This window comes from Punica granatum, chromosome 7 (assembly GCF_007655135.1).
Source record: "Punica granatum isolate Tunisia-2019 chromosome 7, ASM765513v2, whole genome shotgun sequence".
NCBI lineage: Eukaryota > Viridiplantae > Streptophyta > Magnoliopsida > Myrtales > Lythraceae > Punica > Punica granatum.
The window spans coordinates 20,387,264-20,409,260 of NC_045133.1; the positions used below are offsets into that span (position 1 = coordinate 20,387,264).

At 37.5% G+C, this 21,997-nt stretch overlaps 1 protein-coding gene across 1 annotated transcript; it reads right to left on the bottom strand.

The window, feature by feature from the left end:
* Positions 1-8,317: 8,317 nt before the first annotated feature.
* LOC116213092 (probable pectinesterase 55) lies at positions 8,318-10,042 on the bottom strand. Its single transcript, XM_031547905.1, has 5 exons — positions 9,824-10,042; positions 9,556-9,715; positions 9,170-9,397; positions 8,842-9,077; positions 8,318-8,734 (listed from the first exon to the last, which is right to left on the bottom strand). The coding sequence occupies exons 1-5, from the start codon at positions 10,006-10,008 to the stop codon at positions 8,566-8,568; spliced, it is 978 nt and encodes a 325-aa protein (XP_031403765.1). The 5' UTR covers positions 10,009-10,042; the 3' UTR covers positions 8,318-8,565.
* Between the last annotated feature and the right edge of the window lie 11,955 nt (positions 10,043-21,997).

Sequence of the window (21,997 nt, forward strand, 5' to 3'; positions counted from 1 at the left end):
CGAACAGAAATTATTATTTGACCCAAAAAAAAACAGTTTTTTTATAACAAATAAATAATTAGCTATTGACTTATCCGGGAAGCGTTGACGGAAAAGTCAGACGGCGTCGTTTTGGAACTCGACACGCTTCTATTTTCTCCCACTTGATTATGAGGGCTTATGAAAGATATAAATTCGGGTTTTTTTTAAGGGATTTTTACCGTATATATTCTATAATTTTACCTTATTTTTTAAATTTATCTTATACTTCTAAAATATCAATAATATCCCATGATTTACATTTTTTTTAAATTTATCATGGCGTTACATTTTTCGTTAATAAAACGTAAGTAGGTTACAAATGTATCTCATAGTTTTAATTTTTTTTCTCAAATATATTCTATAGTTTTAATTTTTTTTCTCAAATCTATCCCATAATTTTAATTTTTTCTTAAATCCATCTCGGGTAAAGGGGCGCAATGGCAAGAATGTTAAAAGTTGACGAAAGATATAACGGCGAGATAGATTTGAAAAAAAATATAAATCAAGAAATATTTTTAATAATTTTAAAAGTATAGGATAAATTTAAAAAAAAGATGAAAGTATAAGATATATAGCGTAATTTATCCTTTTTTTTAATAAAACTATTCATTGAGAAATAAATTCAGTTTATTTGGTGGTGTTTCGGCCCTTGCCGAACCTCTCTGTATGAAAAACTATTCATCAAGGAAATTCATCAGAAAAGAAAGAAAAAGAAAAAGGTGAAAAACTGCCCTTGCTTTGCTGGTAATTACACTGGTAGCATTGCGTCTTATTCGGCAATGCCTAATCCGCTTGAAGTAGCAACACTCTTTCAGCAGCAACGATATACTAAAATAAAATCGATGTGTTCGAGCCACTTTTATAATTTGCTTGATTAAATCTTTCCTAACCAATGATTAGTAAATGATTAATCTAAGCTTACTTTAAATGGTCTTATTAAAGACTCTCCCAATTGAGAATTTTATCCATTTGAAAGATTCGGATGCTAGTCCATACTCAAACGAGCAGGGCCAGCCTATGTAGAGGTGGAGTCAAGCTGCAGGCACTCGACAACAATAAGAGAAAGGACAGTCACAGATTACAAACTCAATCCCAATGAAAAAAGTACAAGGAAAAAAAATGACAAACTACCTGGACAAATTGACATTAATTAAAAGACAGGATATGTATACTTTTGATGTTCTACGTTTGGACAAATGTTCAATTTTGACCTTTACATTTTTTTTTAAATTACTTCTTTTGTAGTATGATAATTGTTCTTTTCAATCCTTTATCAATCAAACTGTCTTATACTGTTGAGTTGGCAAATGATTTCACGACACGTGTATAATTATCCTGTGCCACCTCAGAGGCCTCCGATGGGGGTGGTTGGCGGGGAGGCTCCCCCCCCCCACCAGACCAAGAGGAGCCGTGCTCTTTTTTATAATTTTAAACGATTTTTATTTTTATTTTTTAAAGATAATTTTCATTTACTAAATTACAAATAATATATTTAAAAATAGCCGTCTAAGCAGAAATACACGAGTGACATGAAATTATATGCCAAATCAATAATATTAGACAGTTTGATCGGAAAAAGTATTAAATAGAACAATTATTATAACGTGAAGTATGAAATTAAAAAAACAAAAAAGAAGAAGAAAAGGACAAATGTTCCAAACTTAGAGCCAAAAGTATACTTATCCCGTTAAAAGATCTTTCATCTACATTTATTGCACAGGCTATATATCTATCTATCTATACATATATATAGGAAAATAAAATTTCAAGTTGAATTTTCACACTGTCACATCATCAAGTTATAAAACGGAGTTCTCTCGTATTATCACTTCATCAATTATGGATTAAGATAATATTTTATATTCTGTTATAATTAATTACGCAATAAAATATACAAATTATATGCATGTTACCCAACAAAATATATACAAAAGAATATAATATATATATATATGAAAACGAGGGCCTCAATTAAATTCCTACGGTTCCACATTATCAAAATTATAAAACGAAAATCTCTCATGTTTCCACTTCATCACTTATGAATTAAGAAAATTTTTATATTTTTTTATAATTAATTATGCAGTAGAATATATAGATTATATGCATGTTGCCCAACATAATATATACAAGAGAACAAAATATGCAATAGACTATATTAAGGAAATTTTTATATTTTTATTAAGGAAATTTAATTAATTAATTAATTATATAGTAAATATAGCCACATCATCAAAATTATAAAACAAAGCTATCTCGTGTTGCCACGTCATCACTTATGGATTAAGAAAATTCTTTTATATTCTTTTATTATTAATTATGCAGTAGAATATATAGATTATATACAAGTGGCCCAACAGAATATATACAAGAGAATGATATATGCAATATACTATATTAATGAAATTTTTATATTCTTATTAATGAAATTTTATTAATTAAATATGTAGTAAATATATAAATTTATATATAAGACACAACGAAATGTATATAAGGGAATAAAATATGACACAAGCCACAACAGAATATATACAAGGGAACAAAATCTGCAATAGAATATATAGATTATATATATACATCTCCCAATATTTAGCCTTAGATAATGTATAACAGAATATAGCTTCATAAGGGCATTACAGTATTTGCATTGCCATATATAATATAAAAGATAAAGTTGCAACACCAAAATATATATAGAAGGCATATATATATATATATATATCTGCTTCAATTGAATATTTATAGATTATATTGGTTAGCATGTATAGATTAAGTACAAATATATTAAATATATAATTGTTGTTTTTTGAAAATTCAACATATGTATATATGCATATATAATCATCTGCCTAGTCGAGTATCGGTTAAAAGAGAATAATATTCTATATATAATTCCAAACCTCTTTTTTCTCTTTTTTCTCCAAAATTTTCTTTTACTTGGTTGAGTTTTGATTCATAGAATGAATTTTTAAATGCAAATTTCAAACTAATTGACTTGATATTTTGATTGGTTTAATAATCTTCTCAGAATTTTTCTTTTTCTTTGGTGAACTTTGATTTGCTGAATGAACTTTAATCGAGATTGACCTTTTTTTATGTCAATTATTTTGACATAATCTCTATTATAGTTTCATTGTGGACGTCGTTTCAGTAATGGTAAGACTTCTCTGATTTATATACCTTAAACATTACCTTTTTATTTGTAGAATGAATTTCGTAAACTAATTCTTTTTGAAATAAATTTTTTCGATGTTGATTGTTTTAATAAAATCCTTATTCCAATTTACTATGGTTATTGCTTTAGTAATTGAAAATCCTTCAATCATTTATATATATATATATATATTTGTATATAATAAGATCAAAATTCATATTAATTAACAACTAAGAAGTTTTGAAATTTCAATATTTATGTCGTTAAATTTCTCAGTAATCGTCCCCACAATGCATAGGTTTTTATCTAGTTATATTTTATAATCAACCCACCATTTCGACGACGACACGCTAGCTGGATAGCAACAAATGATTCAAACCAATCAAACAATTGGAAAGGTCTAACGTGTAATCACTTTAAATGCACCGTATATATAAGCAAATTAATTCAAACTGTAATAAACTAACTTAATTTTAAGTAAATTATACGTTTTTTGAGTAAATTACACATACATTAATAAATTAGTTGGGATAAATTACTAAATTCTTTGTAAATTGCTTATATTTGAAGTAAATTGTATGGATTCTGGACAATTTTTTACTTATATTATTAGTAAATTACAATCAATTTGAGGAAACCTTTTCATTAAACTTTTAGTAAAATATCTAAATGGGTCACGCCTCCACTTTTGGTGAACTGCATTTGCACCATAGAATTTCACAAACAACTGATGTTGTGCCCTCACCTTCAGCCGTACCACACGTATATGTCAATGTCGGTGAGCTCCTTGAATGAGCTCCACCAGGACCTGGACGTCGGGCTGAAAAATTTGACATCATCGGTATGTGATAAAAGTCATACGAACCCCTGCAATGTTTTGGTGCCACAAAGACTGGGTGCGTGACAGTCGTCATTGAGAAGCCAAAGCCGAAGGGTCTCGGTGCCAGAGCTGCCAGAGGACTGCCCTTTCTGCACGACGTGGATCATCTAATAAACCCATATTTATACATCCGTCGTAGTCTCTCTATCTTGTAGGCTGAATTACAGTCGTTCCTTTAATTAGATCATTGTATCATATTATGTATAAAAGCTTCGTGATACTTCGTGATTGCAAGCCATCTAATACACCCCTATATATGTCTGTCGTAGTCTCTGTTTACGGTCCTGCCTTTAATTAGATCATTGGATCATCTTATGTATAAAATTTACCATCAATTAATGCAATGCAAAGCTTTACGGCTTTGGCCCTAAGAAGATGAGCTCTTTTGGCAATCGACCCTCACTGCCACCCAGTATCACGCTCACAAGGTTCTGCTGCTACTGAATAAATCACGGCAAGGTGGGAAATTACGCTTTAGGTTCTTCATTTTCTTTCAAATATTCTATCTGCCATATTTCTCTAATAACTTCTTATATGCACATTCCTTGTGTTCTTTAAGATTTCCCGAGCAGGGACGTGAGATGTGATGTCTGCAATTATGAACTGGTTTACGAAGGGAATACGCTCAGGTGGAGCTATTGATAATGAAAGTTGGTGTGGAGCAGAATCTCTTGGACTAAGGCCGAACTCTTCTTGGGGGACAAGCAAAAATTGTTCAGAAAAACGGATGACAAGTACGAGTGTCAGTACCCTCAGAAGGGGGCTTTTATGGCTGCAATTCTTGCCTTGTAGTGTCCATGGGATACAAAAGATTGGCCTTCTATACGCAAAGTATGGGCTCGACTTGAGAAGATACCTATCCCTAAGGAGGCAGTAAATAATGTGAACAAATTATATAGACCTCAGCCCATTTTGACCCTAAAGCCTAAGCAGAAAAAGCTGCTGGCTTATCTGAGTTTATATGTTCGGAAAGGTGCACGCTCCTGACGAACCGAAATCCACCAAATGGAACAGACGAATCCGGCCGGAGAAAACGTAGTCCTTACGAGGTCGTGACCCAACCAAACCGTGCCCACTTCCAAAGTTATATTTATCGATCTTGTCTTCCCTTCTTAAACAGCAGCTCAAGGAAGTGACCTTCACTGTGAGAAAATCAGTGGAATGGAATTGACAGTCATATCCGCTATTTGCTTTGGTCGCCATTTCTCTGTCGGCAGAGTCAGCTTACTTATCACCCTTTTTGCATTTGGTTCCCTTCAGTGTTGTTTCTTCTTTTTTCCTAGAAGAATTTGGATAGGGAGAGCGGCATGAAACAAAGTTGAGTTTCATAATTCACAAAGCTTGAATAATCATCACGAGGTACGGTACTGAAGATTACTAGTTCTACTTCTCAATTGCAGAAGGAACAGGATCCCATCGCAGAGGCCAATCAATTTTTCTGTTTTTCTCGTTGGGACGAGACACCTCAGTTGATCTCAATAAGGACTTGATGGTTCTTAATGATTTATATGTGGCATCCGTTGTTTAAAACCCTAGGACTTGTGCTAAAAGATGTTATCGGACATCCAAGGTTGTGGTTGCCAGCAGAGGCCATTTCACTTGGTGATGGCTGGTGGAGAGCCTGGCCTGTCATGGTGGACGATGTGGCCTGCTAGAGTTCCATCTCAATATCGGGAAATGTTATGCAGAGATTTTATTTGGAAATCATAATTAACTTTGGTAACTGGCCGAAAATGAATCTAGATTATGGAAGATACGCAGAATTAGGCAATGAACCCGATCGTAGAAAATCATTTCCACCAAGCAATATATATTAACTGAACTACCCATAAAAAATTCAAATACAGAAAATAATGGCAACTTATGAACTGCAAATAATTAAATTCATGATTGGCAAGAATGGCTGGTAATGCCGTTTGGGTTGTCAAATGCACCGAGTACGTTCATGAGAGTGATGAACCAGATTCTGCGGCCTTTCATTGGTCAGTGTGTGGTTGTGTATTTTGATGACATCTTGATCTACAGCGCCGACCCCGAGCAACACCTGGCCCACTTGCGTGAAGTCCTCTCTGTTCTTCGACGCGAGAAACTATATGCGGCGTTGAAGAAATGTGTTTTTATGAGGTCATAAGTTCTTTTTCTTGGTTATGTTGTTGCTGCTGATGGTTTGAGGGTTGACTCATCTAAGGTCGAGGCAGTCAGGCAGTGGCCTAGACCAACGAGCGTTACTGAAGTCAGGAGTTTCCATCGGTTAGCCTCCTTCTACAGGCGGTTTATTCCTCACTTGAGCAGTATTATGGCTCCCTTAACTGACTGCATGAAGGGAGGCAAATTAGAGTGGACTGAGGGGGCAGAAACAACATTCTAGAATATTAAAGCGCGTTTGACGACCGCCCCGATTCTTGTCCTGCCAGATTTTCAGCAGCCCTTTGAGTTGCATTCTGATGCATCGAGGGTGGGGATTGGAGCAGTCTTGAGCCAAAATAGCAGGCCAGTTGCTTTCTTCAGCGAGAAGCTGACGGGGGCGAAAATGAGATACAACACCTACGACGTGGAATTCTATGCGGTAGTGCAGGCGATTAAGCATTGGCGACATTACCTTTTCCACAAGGAGTTCATTTTGTATATCGACCACGAGGCCCTGAAGCACCTCCATAGCCAAGATAAGGTGTCAGCTCGTCATGTATCATGGGTGGCTTACCTGGAGCGTTTTACTTTCGTGGTAAAGTACAAGACTGGAGTCACTAATCGCGTTGTAGATGTTCTTAGTCGGAGGCGTAGCATTCTGAACAGGATGACGGTTGAGATTCCTGGTTTTAGTTCTTTTGCTGAGTTGCTTGAAGTTGATCCCCATTTTTCTGTGACGCTAGCTAAAGTTCGAGCTGGAGAAAGAACAAAATACGTGTTGCAGGATGGTTTTCTTTTCAAGGGAAATCAGCTCTGTATTCCTGATTGTAGTTTGCGAGCCCACATTATTCAGCAGCTACACGGCGAGGGCCATGTGGGAAGAGACAGGACATTACAGCTGGTCCAGTCATCGTATTTCTGGCTTACAATTCGTAAAGAAGTGGAGAAGTACGTGCAGCGCTGTAAGATTTGTCAAGTGTCCAAGGGTACAGCAACTAACGCGGGGTAGTACATGCCCCTGCCGATTCCTTCGCAGCCATGGGTGGATATCAGTATAGATTTCATCCTCAGTCTGCCCCGTACCCAAAGAGGAAATGATTCTATATATGTGGTCGTAGACAGGTTCTCCAAGATGACACATTTATTCCGTGCAAGAAGACCATTGATGCTGTGCGAGTTGCTCAGTTGTATTTTTGGGAGGTATACCGTCTGCATGGTCTGCCAGTCTCTATTGTGTTTGATAGGGACACCTGCTTCTTGAGTCATTTTTGGCGGAGCCTTTGGAAGATGGTGAACACCCAGTTGAACTTCAGTACGGCGTATCACCCGTAGATAGATGGACAAACAGAAGTGGTTAACAGGTCCTTGGGCAATCTGTTGAGAGGTTTAGTAGGGGAGCATGTGAAGAGCTGGGATCATAAGTTAAGTCCGGCGGAGTTCGCGCACAACCATGCTGTTAATCGTAGCACTGGTTTCAGTCCATTTCAAGTGGTATATTCTGTTACTCCTCGGGGTCCCCTTGATCTGTTACCCGTGCCAAATAAGACCAGGGTTTATGGTAAGGCGGCTGACTTCATTCACGGGCTGCAAGAGATTCATGAAGCTGTGCAGAATAATTTGAAGAATGCTGCCCTGAAATACAAGGCTGTTGTTGACCGAAGGAGAAGACACGTGGAGTTTGAAGTTGGCGATTTTGTTTGGGCTGTCCTTACGAAGGATCGATTTTTTGCTGGTGACTACCACAAGCTCGCTGCTAGAAAGATTGGTCCTGTGGAGATCGTTGAGAAGATCAATTCGAACGCCAATCGGCTTAAACTTCCCAGCCACATTCGTACTGCCGATGTGTTTAATGTTAAGCACCTGATTCCTTACACAGGTGATAGCTCGGACGATGACGATTCGAGGACGAATTCTCTCCACCCATGGGAGAATGATGCGGCAGAAGACCTGACTAGTCGGTGCTTGGAGAAAAATAGGTTCTGACGACCCTATTTCGAAGGAAACGACCTCCGGAGCAAAACTCACCGCTCTGCCGTGATTTTTCGATATTTAAGGCAAATTCCATCGTTTAGGGCCTCAAACAGGCAATTTATGTTAATTAGGGTGTTTTTGCAATTTTTGAAAAGTTTAGTTCTTTTATGCAATTTAGGTTTATTAATACCTATTTAAGCTGTCAAAGGGAGTCGTCTTTTCAGATTATTAATAAAATTCAGAGCTTTCTTTCTTTATCCAATCTCGGATCGATTCGAGTTTGATGCCTATTTCCTGGTATTCGTAGAATCAACAAGTATAGAAGGTCGTAGTTCCGGTATTCGTGCGCGAATCAACGGGTCTGTGATGGTTACACACGTTGTACGCTGCGTCATTGATGCATCTGGCTGAATTAGCTGGGACGCGGCTGTGCTTCGATCCACCTATCAGTATTTATGTACTTACGAGTGCTTACTAGTTTAATCAATTTTGCCGGACCCAACGTCTTCATCCACTTGACCCGCTTCGACTTTTTAGCTCCCGGTCCAGAGCAGCCCTCCTCCACATATGTGGTTAGATCCCTATTCACACACCGACACGATATAAGAAAATATCAACATGCGTCTAAGTTCAATAACCAGAAAAGAAAATATAGAGCTTCGAGTATCTCTTTTGAGAATAGACATACTCTTGGCCCTTGAAATTCCAGGCAAACCAGCCCCGTGGTGCAACATGACTACCCAACGTGCTCTTGAAAAATACTACTCTCGAGTATGCGCGATACACCCTCCCGAGAAATGTGGTGTCGTCTCCATTTACTGTGCAATATTTAAAGACAAAGCCGCTGTTATCGTTGGGGCTGTCACGACCCTGGGCGGTGATAAAATTTGTGGTCCCAGCGTTTCTTGAGTATATAGCACAACCCTATCGGATCAACAAATAAAAGTAAAGCTACGGTTAATTCAGGTAGCTGATATATGCAAACACTAAACTGGGTGATCTAATGTTTTATAAACCTCATATATCGATTGGCCAGAGCCCCAGATAAAATCCACGGCACCTTCAATGTAGCATCGGTTGAAGTAGTGCCGACCTTGCATGTCAGAAAGAGTATCCTGCAGACTTACAAAACCGCAACCGTAGAACGATGCTTTATCTCCATATATCATGAATGCCGGTGCCCTTTCCATGCTCGCATCGGGCACCGCATCTTCATCTCGCAATATCAACTTATTGTAGGTGTTCTGTGATCATTGAACAAGCTTATATGTACTTGGCAGGAAGGTGACACCGATAAATTTCATCTACCCCATTAATAACACGATTATGACACTACAACCTAATCGAAAGCTGCAGGTACTAATTTAGTTTCAGGTTTTTCTCAGCGAGAAAATTGTTCAACCTGGAAGGTTATACGTGAGGCAACAAAGTTATCCGCGCTCACTGTGAAGGTTGAGGTGCCCACCACGCTCCCATGGCCACTTGACTGGATTATAGTCCTTGCCCGGCTCCCTCCCTCGAGAAGGATATACGGTTTGTTAGCAGGTACGGTCACCTTTTCACTGCCCACATAGCAAAATATGCACTATATCATTAGATACAGAGCATATATATAGTCAGGTTCATTTGATCAAGATCAGAAAACAGTGATTGCTCGAGACGGAAGTCACGTGTATGTTCCTGCTTTAACATGTATCCGGATCCACCGGTTGTTGTTCGCAGGGACCCAATCGATGGCTTGCTGGACGTTAGTGAAATTTCCGGACCCGGACTTGTCGACAATGACTGTGACACTCTGTGCATTCAATGCACTACAAGAGAAGACGAGTGCCAGTAGAAGTGCAAGGACACTCATTGTAATCGAAAGCTTGCAAACAGATCAAGGAACAAATAGATGGGTCAGCTTGTCACTAGGATGTGTCCTAAAACATTTGTGTTGGGTTGTATATATGTAGAAGAAGGACGTCTTTGAATAGTAAGGGGCAGCTGGTCATGAGAATAATCTTTTATCTTGTTTCTATATTACACACGATGAGTTTGAATTACTAAAATGTTTCTCTCGTTTTTTTATGAGTCCTCGAATATTTTATCATTTTTTCCATATATATTGTACAAGACAAGTTAGAATTACTATTGTTGCGTTTGATTTTAAAGTAAGATTTTAAAATTAGATTTTAATTTTGAAAAAGAGTGGTATAAATGAGGCTCATCCTTTGACTTCGTATGAGTTATTTTATTTTGTTGTGGAAAAAGAGTGGTATAAATGGAGTCCACTCTTGATTTTATATAAATTATTTTGTTTTGTTGTCAGTAGAATTAAGTTAAAGTAGGATTTTAAAATCCTACTTTAAAACCAAACAAAATGTGCTCGACCCAAACTGACAATCCTCATCAAATCTCTTCATCAGTTGGGCAAATAAAAATTCTCTTCATGAAAATGTTCTTTTATCCTGTTTCTAAATTCCACCTAGAGATTCTACAATGGTCGACCAGCAAAAGCAAAAACAATCACCACGGACTTCTTTTTTCCGTATACGTATTCAACAATTTTTTATCTTAAGATTTACCCCTTATAATTTGATTATCAATATTTTTTACCACGTATCTTCTCGTTAATATTCAATCTCGCCCGTGAACGAGCCAGATCCCCTTCAATATTAAACCAAACCCAAATGTACCAGTTTAACCAAATAATAAAAATTTAATTGAAAGAAAAATTCAATCTTGTCGACGCTCAGGATTGCTCCTTGACTGCGTGCCGTTACTCGGCTTTGCCTTCGGCCTACTCCAAGCCCGACTCCTCCCCCGTCCTTTCCGACAGGTGGTTGATCCATCACAATTCAAAACAATATTGTTGCATATATAAATCATGAAACTTGAAAAGGGGCTGCCACACTCCGATCATGCATATTTTTCTCGATTTGTTCAAAAATATTGAAAGATTTCGCGGCTAATGGTTACAAAAGAATAGTATAGCATCAATCGGAGACGCAAGCCACAATTCCAAATCCGAGACACAAACCACAATTCTCCCCGAATTATCAACTTTTTATTTCTAATGGATGGAAACCAGAGGCTTACAAATGCAAGAAACTAAACTGTGCAACGCGAAAAGATCTGAATGGAATGGTCATGCCAAAAACCGGGGTGGGAAATGAATTATGCTCAACCTATGTCATCGGGAGGGAAGGGCGAGGAATTGGGCTCGGAGCAGGCTAGAGGCACATATGGGAAAGGGCGGGCGGTCAAGGGGCGGTGCCGAGTGTGAAAGAGATTGAATTTTTCCTTTCAATTTTAGATATTTGACGAGATTAAACTTTTCTTTCAGTTAAATTGTTTTTAATTTGGTTGAACAGATATATTTGGGTTTCATTTAATATCAAAGCGGATCCGGCTCGTTCATGGGTGAGGCGGAACGCCGATGAGAATATGTGTAGTAAAAACTATCGATAATCCAACTACGAGGGGTGAACTTTGACCTAAAAAAATCTTGGACAAATGTATGACCAAGATCTCACATAAGATGATCTAACGGTTGGGAAAAAAACCGTATTTGTTGCTTTTGCTATCAACCGTGGTAGCATTACCCAAAAGAAAATGCTTTGTTGGTCCTTAATCAAACCTTGCTTCTGCTTTTTTCCCCTCCTCCTCCATTCTTTCCTAACCTACTTACAGTAAAATAGCGAATATCTTAAATGTTCCTTACTTGTAGGGACGTAAAAGAAGAACCAATAGAATTCTTTCATTATATAAATTCATAACCCATTAACCATGCATGTGTTTATTAGCCATTTATCGGTAATAGATAGTTCTCGTAAAAAAAATGAAAATATATATATATATATATTTATATAGTAATAGACAGTTCTATGAGAGGGGAGGGACTCTCATCAGGATTCAAGACGATAGAAAGTTTGCCTATTTCAATGAACATTCCAATGCGTCCGCTGTTGAGGTACCTACTATCAAGCTCGAGCTGTCAAAAGCGATACGATTACTGGTCCAGCAAACAAGTCGGAGTAAATATATCTAATGATTAACCATGAGGTGCAGCGTAAATGATAAAATGTGCTGTTAGTGGGAAATTTTTACCTTGTAGGATGGAAGTTCGATAAATCACTAGAAGTACCTCATGAATAGGGTAATGGTCAAGCACACTGGATTTATTATGTGTTTCTTAGTAGAAGATTTATTATGTTTGCAGGACGGCTGAGCTCAATGTAACGTAATTTCTAAAATCAGATTGGGTATATATATACACATATATGGACACACTAGGTTATTGCATTGGTGCGTTGCATGGATTTTATATACATACAATTTTGAATATATATTCAATTTATAAGCAAAGAACTGATGTAATAAATTCATATACATCATTTTTATTATCAGTCTTTTTATAAAAATAATTTTAAAATCCAAAAGTTTCAAAATCTTTAGTTTTATTAGATGAAAAAATAATTATAGAATATTCAAGTTTTTATAATTTTAATATATGTTTGTACTTTATTATTTTCACATTACATAAAAGGAGTTTCCTCAATTTCTACTAAAAAATGAGTTTCTTGAATTCGAATAATTTTAGATCAAATGACTACCCAATCACTCAGATGAAAGAAATACTAAATTAAGTTTTAATAAGGTTAGCTATACAATACATCTAAAAAATTATAAATGTTTATTTACTAATGAAATAGGAATTCCATTTCTTAATACTTCTTTGAAATTATTCTAGTATTATTAATCACAACAATTATTATTATTATACTTTGTTAATTTCTATATAGCAATTAACCTGTGAATTAATAAGTTAATTACTATTCGACCCATATTTACTAAGTTTATATATTTTTTATATTATATACTATATAGTATTATTAATAACAATAATTATTATTATACTCAATTGATTTCTATATAGTAATTAACCTATGAATTAAAAAAATTATTACTATTGCACCCCAATTTTATTACTATTAGTCAAGTTATATATATATATATATATATATATATATAATAACAAAGTCCTGAACTGACACCCCGCGTGTTAAAAAAGATTAAATGGAGCTCTCTTATTTTGCCACGTCATCATCATCTTACTAAGGAATTTTTTTTAATTTTTTATCAAGAAAATATTCTCATATAGATTGTCATTTATATTCATAATATTTTCTTATTTACTACTAAGGAAAGTGAATGTATAGTGAAATATTCAATATATTATTCTAATTAAGTAAACGCCATTTTGTTTTGTGTGTGTATATAGATATTATACTCTATATTTTTTAATGAAAAGGAAAGGAATATATTTTTTATTAATCATTAAGGAAATAATTTGCATATATATATATATCTCAACTAAAAATTTTTGAAATATGCACGATATAATATCATTTACTAATTTGAAGTTAAAAATAAAATAATTCATACATGGTGTTTCCTATTACGTTTTCTAAACTCATAGTATAAAATCCTACTAATCGTGTGATATATAAGTTCTTCCTATGCCACTTTAGGTTCTTCTCTCCTTTCATACTCTACTATTGTCAAGCTTATGTTTACACGCTATCGCATGTTTACATTAAAAAAACATTAGTTGAATAGTTTTAATTTTTTTATATCTAAATTGGTGTATTTAGGTTTATATTGTTTGAGGAACAATTCAATGTTCGAAGAGTCAATATCGGAGATAAGCTATATGATTGTTTTATTAGTATAAATTCTTTTTTTCACTATAACTCTTCTATTGATTAATATATAAGATGTTTTTTAATTTTAAATATAAGGAGATAATTTACTCGATAATAATAATAATAATAATAATAATTGTTATTATTATTGTTCTCATAATTTTTTTAAAATTATTTTATCTACCAAATTAAAAAATATAATTTTTTCGATATATACTAGAATATTACTAAAATTTTTCATTTCTTTTCAATCACGTGCATCGCACGGTCATCATCTAGTTTTTCATGGATTGGCATGATTTGATTGGGAAAACTAAGGAATCAAATAGGTACAAATACTGTCAAAGAGGGTGTAGCGTAATAGCGTACATTCTCACCTGATAACCAAAAGTTTACTAGTTCAATACTCATAGTAGGACTATCTATATCCCTTTATTTGCTATTAGAATTTTTATTTCATTGTACTAGTAGCATGGGCCTCCTTTATAACCAAAGTATGTATATTTACCTAAATTAATATGGACTTTAATGGCTTTTATTATAGTTGAACTAAACTACTCCATCAATAATCGGCAAGACAAAATACAATGAAGTTAGAGCTAAATCGGAAAATCTGAGGGGGTTTGGGAGCTGAATTGGGAATTTAAACCCTCATCTCTATATTAATTAAAATAGACCGTCATGTTCTATCAATTGCAGGCCCATCCTTTAGTTAGTGTTAAATTCCAATGGGTCTATAAGAGGTTGGACTCGTATGCATCCTAAAAGTTCAAGCTGATCGGATGCGAAACCAAACCCTCTTATAAACTCGTTGGTTATTCTTTATTAATTTGATCTGGTATCTAGGATCCTTAACAGTTAGATCATCGGATAATCTTATGTATCATGTTTTCTCCCAATTTGCAGAAACATGCAAAGCTGTCCAACTTAATTTGGTGTCAAGAACGTGACCCATAATGGCGATTAACCCGCATTGCCACTCAAGTATCATGTTCACAAGATCACCCCACCCATATCACGGCTGGTATGTAACTACACTTTAGGTTTTTCGTTTCCTTTCAAATCCACTCTGCCATGTTTCACTGATAACTACTTATTTGCAAATTCCTCGTGTTCTTTCTAAATTTCCCAAGTAGGGAGGCGGAAGACTCACTGTGAGGTGTGGTGTCTAGAGTTTTGAACTGGTTTTGCTAGGATTGCTTTCAGGATGGAGATCTTAAAGTTGGTGTGGAGTGGAATCCTTGGGCTATGCAGAACTCTTCATGAGGTACAAGCAAAAACTGTCCCGGAAAACGGACAAGTTGCAGGGTCAGTACCCTCAGAAATGGAGCTTTTATGGCTACAGTTCTTGCCTTGGAGTGTCAGGGAATACAAAAGACTGGCCTTCAATGCCCTAAGTTGGGCTTGACTTGAGAAGATACCTGTCCCTAAGGAGCACTACTGGAAATCGGCTCTACAGATGGACAATATCTGTCTCTATGGAGAAAACTCCGTGACGCAGCGTACAACACGAGTAACCGTCACAGATCCGTTGATTCGCGCACGAATATCGGAACTACGACATTCTATACCTGTTGATTCTACGAATACCAGGAAATAGACATCAAACTCGAATCGATCCGAGATTGGACAAAGCACGAAAGTTCTGAATTTTATTGATAATCCAAAAGACGACTTTTTTGCCCTAGGGCTTACAACGTTTAAATAGAGAAAACGAGAATATATCGAAAGAAATAAAATATCCTTAAAGATAAACTATCTCCTAAAATATCGAAATATTCTTAAAGATAAACTAACAAAATATCCTTAAAAATAAACTATCTCCTAAAATATCGAAATATTCTTAAAGATAAACTATTTCCTAAAATAGCAAAAAACGTCATAATTAACATAAATTGCCCGTTTGAGGCCCTAAATGATGAAATTTGCCTAAGATATCGAAATTTCTCGGCCAGAGGCCGTGAGTTTTGCTTCGGAGGCCGTTTTCCTTGAGACAAGGTCGTCAAAACCTATTTTTCTCGAGATATCAATTTTGTCACGTCTTCCACCGCATCATTCTCCCCTGGATGGAGAGAATTCGCTCTCGAATTGTCATCGTCCGAATTGCCACCTTTTTTTTTTGTAGTCCCATAGAGTCTCCTTGTGGGCATGCACAAGGTCCTGAAACTCCGTGCTTGAGGCAAGGAGATAATCAAAAGGGGCTGCTTGCAAGATATTCCCATCCGACATCAGCAGGACAAAATCGAAAGCTGGTAGGAAGTTGACTTGATGAGTCACTAGAAAGACTGTCTTATCTGAGAGTGCTCCCATGACATAATCATTAAAAAGGCTTGATGTTGTATGTGCATCAACCGCACTGAATGGATCATCCGGGAGATATATATTGGCATCTTGATAAAGAGCACGGGCAAGCCGAATCCTCTGCTTCTGCCCGCCGCTGAGATTCACTCCTCTTTCTCCTATTTCAATGTGATCTCCATAAGGAAGCAAATCGAGGTCTTTTACCAGGGAGCAGCTCTCAAGAGTATGTCGGTATCTCTCAGTTTCAACTGTCACAATCTCCTCCTCATTGAACTCGGGCTCTCCATCGCCTCCTGCTACAAAAAATGCGTCATTCAACGGATCCTCTTCGGAAAACAAAGTCGCGTTTGTGTCCCCTTCAGAATATGAATCATACTCGACTTCCTCTCGATCAGGTCAGAATTCAGATTAGGGTTTCTCCGATTCTGATTCTCCATAAGCGCAGCCATCTGCTGTGTTAACTGCTCCATCATACGATCCATCCTCTGATCCCTCTGATCCATCCTCTGCTCCAGATGTCGCAAATTTTCACGGTCATGAACATCTTCTACACGATCCCTCCTCCTGGGCGGCATCGTTGATCCAAAAACGAACGCAGCTTTGATACCAACTGACGCAGCGTACAATGCGAGTAACCGTCACAGACCTGTTGATTCGCGCACGAATACTGAAACTACGACCTTCTATACCTGTTGATTCTACAAATACCAGAAAATAGGCATTAAACTCGAATCGATCCGAGATTTGACAAAGCACGAAAGGTCTGAATTTTATTGATAATCCAAAAGACAACTTTTTTTACCTAAGGCTTACAACGTTTAAATAGAGAAAACGAGAATAAATAGAAAGAAACAAAATATCCTTAAAGATAAACTATCTCATAAAATATCGAAATAGTCTTAAAGATAAACTATTTTCTAAAATAGCAAAAAAGCCCTAATTAATATAAATTGTCTGTTTGAGGCTCTAAATGATAGAATTCGCCTAAAATATCAAAATTTCACGGCCATAGGCCGTGAGTTTTGCTCCAGAGGTCGTTTTCCTTGAGACAAGGCCGTCAAAACCTATTTTTCTCGAGATATCGATTTTGCCACGTCTTCCGCCGCATCACTCCGTCTCCATCCCGCCTATAGATGTGGAAATTTCCATCTCTCAATTCCGTCTGTAAAAACTGCATTGTAAATTAGGAGACGGAATTTACCGTCTTTCCTAGAACAGAGACGGAAAATTGAGATAGCGAATTCCGACTCTATACATCAGACGAAATTTTCTGTCTCTACGTCCATCTCTTAGATTAAGACCGATTTTTCCGTCATGAAGGCCATCTCAGCTATTGAGACGAACATTGAGATGTAAATTTCTATCTTTCAAGAGGAGATGGGCTTTTCCGTCTAATCAGGTTCAATATCCATGTACATTGATCTACACCAGTATTTTGTTTTTGCCACAGAAAACTCTTATTTCATTCAACTAGAGTAAAAAAAAAAGAAAAAAGAATGGGGTCATTTACATCTGGATGAAAAATTAATTAATAAATAAAAAGTTTTGTTTTTCTTTTTTCAAAATCAAAGCAGAGGAAGGGAGCACTAGCAGGCACTTGATCTGGACGGAAAATAGAGGAGTATGCGATCCATCGGAGCACAACTCGGCCTTGCTGTCGCCTGTCTTGTCATCCACGAAGCTAGGTCAGTAACTCGGGTCACTGATGTCGGAGGAGATGGCAGAAACAGTGGCTCAAGGTTGTAAATTCATGGGGGCAGCAAGCACTGGTGCAGGACCCGCAGGATCACGGAGGAGGAAGACATGGCAGCAGCAGTGGTCTCAAAGTCGTGTCAACATTTCAAAAGGAAGGCAGAGTCAGGGCTTTGGAAAATAAAAAAGGGGCAGAGGCGGGAACAATGTTGTATCTTACATATATGGATGGAAAGAGATGGAAATTATGAGAGAAATGTCCGTCTCACTTGTACAGACGGATGCAGAGATGGGAAAGTCTATCTGATCCTTTGAAGAGAAGAAAATATCCGTCTAGATTTCCATCTCAAAAGAGAGAGAGTCGGAGAAGGACTTATTTGTATCATTGTGAAAAGAGGAGAATCGATTGAATTGAAGGTGATAATCTTTATTGATGTGACAACCGTATATATACAAAATAACTCATTGATACCTACGGTAAGTAAATCAAAAAAGGATACTGTATAAACTATACAAAGAATATCCTAAGAATATCCTAGAATATCCTAAGAATACAAGAAGATTCTAATGTAACAAATCTCGGAGAATATGTGGAAATATCTCGGAAATCATATATGTGGAAATATCTCGGAAATCATGGCATATCCCGTAATACTCCCCCTCAAGTTGGAGAATGAGGATCCCGAATTCCCAACTTGCGAAGGAGTAAATGAAAGCGATCTCGACCGAGAGCTTTAGTGAACAAATCTGCCAACTGTGAATGTGTCGATAAATAAGCTGTAGAAATAATGCCTGACAGTATATGATCCCGGATAAAATGGCAATCGATCTCAATATGCTTGGTTCGTTCATGGAATACAGGATTTGCCGCAATATGTAGAGCGGCTTGATTATCGCAATACAAGAGTGTAGGTCCAGGTATTGTGACGCCCAAAGAAGATAGAAGACTACGTAACCATATGACCTCACTAACAGTTGCTGCCATAGCTCGGTACTCAGCTTCTGCAGATGATCTGGAGACTGTGGTTTGCTTCTTTGTTTTCCATGATACTGGACTACCACCAAGTGTGATAAAATATCCGGTGACTGATCGTCTAGTCATTGGACAGCTAGCCCAATCGGAATCACAATATGCTACTAAATCCATGGAAGCAGGTCGTAAGAATATTCCCTGTCCCGGTGAGCATTTGAGGTAACGAATGATCCTTAATGCTGCATCCCAGTGATCCTTTCGTGGGTCCTGCATGAACTGGGAGAGGATGTGAACCGAGTAAGACAACTCAGGACGAGTTATGGTCAAATAAATTAGACGACCGATCAGACGACGGTATCTAGTCGGTTCTGATATTAGAGAGCCCGAGTCCGATGATAGACCATGACGTTGTTCCATAGGAAAGTAGGAGGGCTTCGATCCAAGTAAGCCGCACTCATTGATGATGTCGAGTGCATATTTCCTTTGATTAAGAAATAAGCCCTTCTCCATGCGGGTTACTTCTATCCCGAGAAAGTATCTTAAAGACCCCAGGTCTTTAATGCGAAAATGAGTATCAAGATATCTCTTAAGAGATGTACAGTCTTCAGAACTATTCCCAACGACAATCATATCATCCACATAGACTAGTACCGCAAGAAATTTCTTATCCCGCTGTAGTGTAAAGAGAGAATGATCGGCTTCAGACTGAGAAAAACCATAATTGCGTAGGGCACTCGTAAACTTAGAGAACCAATTGCGAGACGCTTGGCGAAGACCATAAAGAGATTTCTGAAGACGACACGCATAACCTGGGCGTCGATGAGAAAATCCCGGGGGTAACTTCATATATACTTCCTCTTCAAGTTCCCCATGAAGAAATGCATTATGGACATCTAGTTGATGCATTTCCCAATTATTAGTTACTGCGAGAGAAAGCAGAACACGTACCGTAACGAGCTTGGCGACGGGTGCAAAAGTTTCATGAAAATCCACACCCTCTATTTGTGTGAATCCTTTTGCTACAAGACGAGCCTTGAAACGTTCAATGCTGCCATCCGCATGACGTTTAATTTTGAAAACCCATTTGCAACCAATGGGTTTCTTGCCTTCGGGAACTGGTTCTATTCGCCAAGTATTGTTAGATTCCAAAGCTCGTATTTCAGCCTGCATAGCATTACGCCATCGAGAATCTTGTACTGCTTCTTGGTAGGATCGAGGTTCAACCTCATGGTCCAATGCCGCAGTATATGCAAAATGATAATCAGTAAATTTCGAATATGATAGACATGGCTCAATTGAGTAAGACTTACCCGAGAAAGTCGATGAAGTGGGTGTGCTCGAATTGGAGAGGGGGGGCTGAATTTCAACTGTATGGCAAAGAAAATCCTTGTGCCAACTGGGAGGATGTCGATTTCTGTCTGATCTTCGTAACTGAATATTCTGATTAGCTGGAGAACTATCAGCATGGGTAGGAGAAAGAGGCCCAAAATCCATGGGCTGAATCAGTGGACTGTGTACAGAGAAAGGAAGCTGGGCCGCAGAAGGAAGAAGCTGGGCCTCGGAGGAAGTGATCCGGGCCTCGGAGGAAGAGAATTGGGCCTCAGAGGAAGGGAGCTGGACTGCAGGCCGAGCTGGAATATTCTCCAGTTCTGCGGGCCGATGATCAGAAGAAACGGGCTGGACTGCTGAATTAACTTCGGGCTGGGCATGTCCTGATTCATCATTGAGCTGAACTGATATGAATTTATTTTCTAGCTCATAATTCTCCCCCTTGCTTCCATAATCTGAACCGGGCACAAAATCCAAGAACAAGGGTGTGTCATTCTTGTCAATAATTCTATTGTCCAACCTCTCTTGAGAAAAAGGAAATGTGTCCTCAAAAAATTTCACATCCCTAGAGACAAATATTTCTCGTGTTTTCAAATCATATAAACGCCAACCCTTCTTACCGTATGGGTATCCCACGAAAATACACTTACGTGATCTTTCTCCAAATTTGTCTGTTACGCTTGACCTATTATGTGCGTAGCAAAGACAACCAAATACTCGTAGGTGAGAATAATCAGGTGGTTTATTGAATAACATCTCAAACGGAGTTTTACCCGATAAAATCGATGATGGCGTTATATTGATGAGGTATGCAGCAGTGGTTACACATTCTCCCCAAAATCGTGTTGGAAGACTTGCCTGAAATAAGAGTGCCCGTGCCACGTTTAATATGTGGCGATGTTTCCTTTCTACTCGCCCATTCTGTTGTGGAGTATAGGAACAGGAAGTCTGATGTATGATGCCACGTTGTGAGAAGAAATTTTGTATTTCTTTGGAGAGAAATTCCGACCCATTATCAGTCCGAAGAATTTTCACTGATCTTTCAAACTGATTTTGTACCAGATTGATGAATCCAATTAGGTTATATCTGGCCTCGGCTTTATCACGTAAAGGGTATATCCAAATAGCTCGACTATAGTCATCAACAATCGTCATGAAGTAATAAGCCCCAGAAAGTGATTTAATTTTGTATGGCCCCCATAAATCACAATGAACTAATTGGAATAAATAGCTCGCTTTATTGAGACTTATTGGAAATGGAGAACGAGTTTGCTTTGACCTATAGCAAACATCACAGTCCTTATGACAACTGGAATTAGATGTAATACCCTTAAAAATAAGACGACGTGACGGGTGCCCCAAACGGTTGTGCCAAAGCTCATTATTTTCAAATGTGACTGCGGAAGCTATGACTGACGATGATGACACACGCCGTAAATAGTAGACCCCCCGACCATTTCACCCACTCCAAACGTCTTCCTCGTGGTGAGGTCCTGTAATAAGCACATGTCACCATGAAAAATCACCCGACAATTAGAATCAGTGGATAATTGAGCAACTGATATTAAATTGCACTCAAAAGATGGAACTAGTATGACATTCGATAAATTGAGATCCCCAGCGATATGAATGTTTCCTTCCTTAGTGGCAAGAATAGAATTGCCATTAGGAAATCGAACCCTGAAATTCTCAATAAGTCGACTAGAATTAAATAAGTCAACCCTTCCTGTCATGTGGCGCGAAGCACCCGTGTCAATAATCCATTGATCATCTGGATTAATGGAAATTAATTTATTACCGACAAGAGGCTCAGCTGAGTGATTATCTCTTCCGACTATGTCAAGAAGCTTCTCGAACTG

What these genes read in the sequence shown, in the direction of transcription:
- LOC116213092 (XM_031547905.1), bottom strand. Translation starts at nt 10,008, where the DNA reads ATGAGTGTCCTTGCACTTCTACTGGCACTCGTCTTCTCTTGTAGTGCA. An exon ending in GTTAAAGCAGGAACATACAC is followed by an intron (nt 9,716 to 9,823) that starts GTGACTTCCGTC and finishes CTATGTGGGCAG; the next exon opens with TGAAAAGGTGACCGTACCTG. An exon ending in CCTCACGTATAACCTTCCAG is followed by an intron (nt 9,398 to 9,555) that starts GTTGAACAATTT and finishes CAATGATCACAG; the next exon opens with AACACCTACAATAAGTTGAT.